The 2,361-nt window shown below is 36.6% G+C and overlaps 1 protein-coding gene across 1 annotated transcript; it reads right to left on the bottom strand.

Annotated features, from left to right (window-relative positions):
- Window positions 1–1,164: 1,164 nt before the first annotated feature.
- Window positions 1,165–2,151, bottom strand: LOC101984346 (olfactory receptor 4K15). Its single transcript, XM_005367598.2, has one exon. It carries the CDS (start codon window positions 2,137–2,139, stop codon window positions 1,165–1,167), a length of 975 nt encoding a protein of 324 aa, XP_005367655.1. The 5' UTR covers window positions 2,140–2,151.
- Between the last annotated feature and the right edge of the window lie 210 nt (window positions 2,152–2,361).

The raw sequence follows: 2,361 nt of genomic DNA, 5'->3' as shown, positions 1-2,361 counted from the left end.
ATGAGCTCTTTAATCTTAATGGAGGCAGAGGTATTTATGTGACAAATTTATAATATCTTATTTCAGAAATAATTGTTCATACAACTTGATGGTGCCTTTGGACCTGCCTCAGTCAAACAAGATGTAGAAGCAAAACATATGATGAGTTCTTGGATTTATTGCTGGAAACAGTAAATTGATAAATAATGGGCAGTTTTAGTAACAGGGCCGTTAGATAACCTATAGAAAGAACTATTGGCTCTTATAAAGCTTCAGTAATATCTGAGGATTTATTTTTCAAGCAATATTAAGGCTTTGCTTACAAATTGCCAAGATTCTGATCCAGGAATTGATGTTGCTCATCATCTCTTTGGCTTGTCCAAAGAATCCTTACCTGTTGTAATTCATTTCTACATAATTATATTACTTTGTACATAAAACCTAAGTGTTATAGGACCTGGTACTGAATAGTAACTCTGCGTTGGGACCCACTGAAAGCAAAATACATAACTAAACATTAAATTCGAGTCAGTACTTGGTATTCACAGAACGCTGTATCATGACAGAAACAAAACGAACACAGAACTAGAAAAAAACAGCAAGTATTGATCACTTTTCTTTTATTTGAAAAACTTATTTTATAAAGTGTATTTTTTCTTTGCAAACAATAAATTTAGTTGAAAGTTTGAATATAAACTATATTTTTCAACCACACACAGAAAAACTATATTTACTGTTCAATAAATGTCATAACTGCACTCACATTAAAGTCAGCCTTTTACTTTAAAACCATTATAATTTTTAAAGCAGAAGATAAAACAACAGTGAAGAACAAAAGTAACTGAAAGAATATTAAATTTTATGAAATGAGCCAGGTGGTGGTGGTACACTCATTTAATTCCAGCACTCGAGAGGCAGAGATAAGGGGATCTCCATGAGATTGAGCCAGCCTGGTCTACAAGAGCTAGTTCCAGGACTGGCTCCAAAGCTCCAAAGTTACACAGAAACCCTGTCTCTAAAAAAATAAAATAAAAAACAAAAAAAATCATGAAATGTGTTCTCTCTATCAGTCATACAGTAAGCCTTGAAATAGCTCCACATGATAATGACTACTTTTACAAATGCCATCAATTCCATTTTGGAAATGTCCAGAGACAAAACAAAAATGCTGCCAGTCCTGTGATTTTACTTTGTTTCTAGAAAAAGAACATTTCTAATCAGGGCAGAAACCTGTCCAGGTTTCAGATAGCGACTCCTCAGCTTTGACATAGCTGCTTTAACTTCTTTGTTTCTCAAAGTGTAGATAACTGGGTTTAATATGGGTGTAAAGATGGTGTAGAACACAGCAAGGACTTTGTCAACTGAATAGCTGCTAAAGGGCCACACATAGATGAAGATGCATGGTCCAAAGAAGAGTATGACAACGGTGATGTGAGCAGTTAGGGTGGAGCGGGCCTTGGCCATACTAGCAGAGGAGCGATTCCTAACTGTAATGAGAATCACAGTGTAGGAGATGACCAAGAGGAGAAATGAGCTCATGGAGAGAAAGCCACTATCTGCAACTATTAGTAAGCTGACAATATAAGTGTCTATGCAAGCTAGCTTGGTCACCAGAGGGAGATCACAGAAAAAACTGTCCACCTGATTAGGACCACAAAATGGCAAATTAACAGTGAATGCCAGCTGGCTAGTTGTGTGGATGAAACCCACACACCAGGAGATGATGACCAGAATAATACACACTCGGCGACTCATGATTGTCATGTAGTGGAGAGGCTTACATATTGCAACATAGCGATCATAGGCCATGGATACAAGAAGTACCATCTCACCACCAGTAAACAGATGAACAAAAAAAATCTGAGCCAAGCAGGCTTCAAACGAGATAGTTTTCCGTTCAGACAGAAAGTCAGCAAGCATTTTGGGTGTAGCAAATGAGGCCACACATATATCTATAAAAGATAAGTTTGCAAGCAGAAAGTACATGGGGGTATGAAGTCGGGAATCTGAAGAAACTGTGAGGATAATGAGGAAGTTTCCCAGCAGAATTGCTAGGTACAGCAGTGAAAATATGAGAAAGAGGAAAGGCTGGAGCTCCTTTGAACTTGACAGGCCCAACAACACAAACTCTGTCACCCGAGAGTAATTTGTCTTATTCATTGACTTTGGAAGAGATTTGTCTTCAGTTGTCTGAGTAGAAACAGAAGAGAAATCAATAAATTAAATAAATTTGGCATTCTTTCTCAATTATAACTCATATTTCAAAGATTGTACTTTTTATGTTTTTATCCATGGAGTTATTCAAAATTGCATGACTACTCCCATAAAATATTGCATAGATTTAATTATAGAACCTTGCTTAATTCACTTCCAAAAACAAAC

Source organism: Microtus ochrogaster, unplaced genomic scaffold, assembly GCF_000317375.1.
Source record: "Microtus ochrogaster isolate Prairie Vole_2 unplaced genomic scaffold, MicOch1.0 UNK21, whole genome shotgun sequence".
Taxonomy (NCBI): domain Eukaryota; kingdom Metazoa; phylum Chordata; class Mammalia; order Rodentia; family Cricetidae; genus Microtus; species Microtus ochrogaster.
This window is presented reverse-complemented; position numbering and strand designations above follow the sequence as displayed.

What these genes read in the sequence shown, in the direction of transcription:
- LOC101984346 (XM_005367598.2), bottom strand. Translation starts at nt 2,139, where the DNA reads ATGAATAAGACAAATTACTCTCGGGTGACAGAGTTTGTGTTGTTGGGC.